This window comes from Pagrus major, chromosome 17 (assembly GCF_040436345.1).
Source record: "Pagrus major chromosome 17, Pma_NU_1.0".
In the NCBI taxonomy this organism is placed as follows: Eukaryota; Metazoa; Chordata; class Actinopteri; order Spariformes; family Sparidae; genus Pagrus; species Pagrus major.
This window is the reverse complement of record NC_133231.1, coordinates 13,874,927-13,877,255: the sequence shown is the minus strand read 5'-3', so window position 1 is coordinate 13,877,255 and position 2,329 is coordinate 13,874,927. Positions and strand designations below refer to the sequence as shown.

Here is a 2,329-nt window from a genome sequence, read left to right as displayed (position 1 = left end):
CACGTCGATACCAATATATCTGTGATACACCAATATTGACGAATATCGGTCGGCTTGATGATTTATCACAGGACTCTTGCATTTGTTCTTAGAGTACCTAATAAACTGGCAACTGAATATGTATTTTCCAAAGCTGCGCCCACTTGAAATAAGTAAATTGATTTAGGCTACAGAGAACAGGTCCGAGAGAATCTGAGTTATAGCCTATAATCAATTTTATTCTCATTGAAACATGAATACAAATAAGCACGCATATTGAACTTGACATTATAAATCTAACAATATAAATATTGAAACCCTCTCAGTCAGTCAGTCAGAAACAACATCTATTTGTCAGAATGTATTGGGGGGAAAAAAAAAACTATTACACTTACTGTGAACATGACTATAGGTTAAATATGTGACGGCACACTTTAAAGTTCAGTTGTCAGTGCAAAAGTCCTACACATGGGATAAGGCAAAAACTTTCTAGAAAGATTAAAAACTCTACAAACACTGTTTAAAGAGAAAAGTTTGCACAGTTTACGCTGACATGATCTATAGGAAGGCCTACACGGGTATACAAAACACATTGGTCCCAGTATAGATTACTATTGGCTAGTATAATCCATCATACTTTACCTTGGTTGTCCTAAAGAGGAGGAGGTCTAATAAGGGTTAAAGACACCCAGAACTAAAGATCAAAAAGTCCTCCACAGCTCCCCAATCAATCATTCAGGTGAACAGTTGAATGGCTACAATTATAGTATAGGCAGCACAGGCTAATTAGAATAAAGATGATTTCAGTTATCTGGGTCTCCTCTGCTCCATCCCATTGGGCAGAAATCCTGCAATGATCGGGACTGGCCATATGAGAGCAGCAACACTCCACACGATGATGACCAGAGTCATGAAACAAGCCACAAGTGTCGACTCGATGGGCTTCCTGTTCAGCCTCCAACTTTTGTCCCCCTTGAGCTCTTCGAGGCTGAAATCCACGCAGCAGAAAGTGACCTGATCCCCGGTCTGCTGGCCCCTCGACCTGCCCTGACCGAACCTGCGGTAGCGGGACATCCCGCAGCCCACGCACAGCCGCAGCTCCTGCTGACCCCCGGTGACCCCGAGGTGCTCGATGACGACGGGCGAGATCGCCCTGTTGAAAGACGCCGAGAAAAAAGCCCTTCCGTGGTTGTTGGTGGTGTAGATGAGCACATCACACTGGAAGCCGAAGCTGCTGTCCCAGCGGGCCACCAGTGAGGTGGGCAGGAGTCTCTGGACGCTCACGTTGCACTGGGACAGAGTCTGCAGGGAGGAGGCGTCGGGCGAGGCTTCGCTCTCCTCCACAGACCTCTTGGAGAAGCGCACGTCCACCTCCAGGTTGGCCAGGAACCTGTTGGAGGAGTTGATGGGCGGCAGGAGGAGGTCTTCGTCGCTCCAGCCTTGGCATCGCTGGAGAAGTCCGGCCACCGCGGTCAGAGCCAGCAGGAGGGTCGGAGAGTCGTTCAGCATGGCACAGAGCGCGTCTCTCCTGCTCGCATGGTGCTGTGACGAACCGCAGGCGACGGACGAGGCGTGCAATGTTAGAAAAAGCCAGTCGCAGGTGATTTAAAATAAAAAAAAACGCCGCTCCCGATGGAGAAATGCAATTCCCTGCCCGACTGGTACAAATGGAAACGTCCACAGCCCGTCACATGCGCGCATCCCCCCTCCCTGCGGATGTCTCCCTTCTGACTTGTTCTCCAAATGCGCCCAGCAAACGCTTTCCAGGAGAGGCAGCCTGAGCAGCTCTGTGCGCTGCCTTCATCGCAGCTCGGAGCTTCACTCCCCCTCTGTCACTTCAGGTGTGAGCGCCGAGCACGAACACACAGGGGAGTGGTGAGCTGGGAGGCTCCAGTGCGCAGGGACAGACGCGCCGAGTTCATCACACATCTTCCAATCAACAGCCCTAACGCACACATGCTCAATAAAACTTTGTCGACGGAAGGAAATGAGATGATTTGATCCGGGAGGCTGACAGCTCTCCACCTGTGCGCTTCCTCTCTCACAGCATGAGACAAGACATGTAAACACACTGTAATCAGACTGCAGAGAGCAACATCAGAGCACCGGCTTTCATGTTTGTCAAACACTTAGTTAAAGGATCAGTCCACCCGAAAATGAAAATTCAAGTCAAGTGAAGTTTCATAGTCCACGAAGCGTTTCTGGAGCTTCACAGCAAAACAGCGTGGAAGCATTCTGCTAAACAACCGAAGAAGATGGGGACTTGTTTAAGAACGTTAAAAAACGACTGAAAAAAACTTAAAGTGGCTTCATACAGTCCGGTGTAGTCCTAGTCGCTAGAAGCCCCACA

General features: G+C 49.1%; 1 protein-coding gene across 1 annotated transcript; it reads right to left on the bottom strand.

Annotated features, from left to right (window-relative positions):
- Positions 1–256: 256 nt before the first annotated feature.
- LOC141012574 (transmembrane protein 158) lies at positions 257–1,645 on the bottom strand. Its single transcript, XM_073486082.1, has one exon. The coding sequence runs from the start codon at positions 1,486–1,488 to the stop codon at positions 787–789; it is 702 nt and encodes a 233-aa protein (XP_073342183.1). The 5' UTR covers positions 1,489–1,645; the 3' UTR covers positions 257–786.
- Positions 1,646–2,329: the final 684 nt, after the last annotated feature.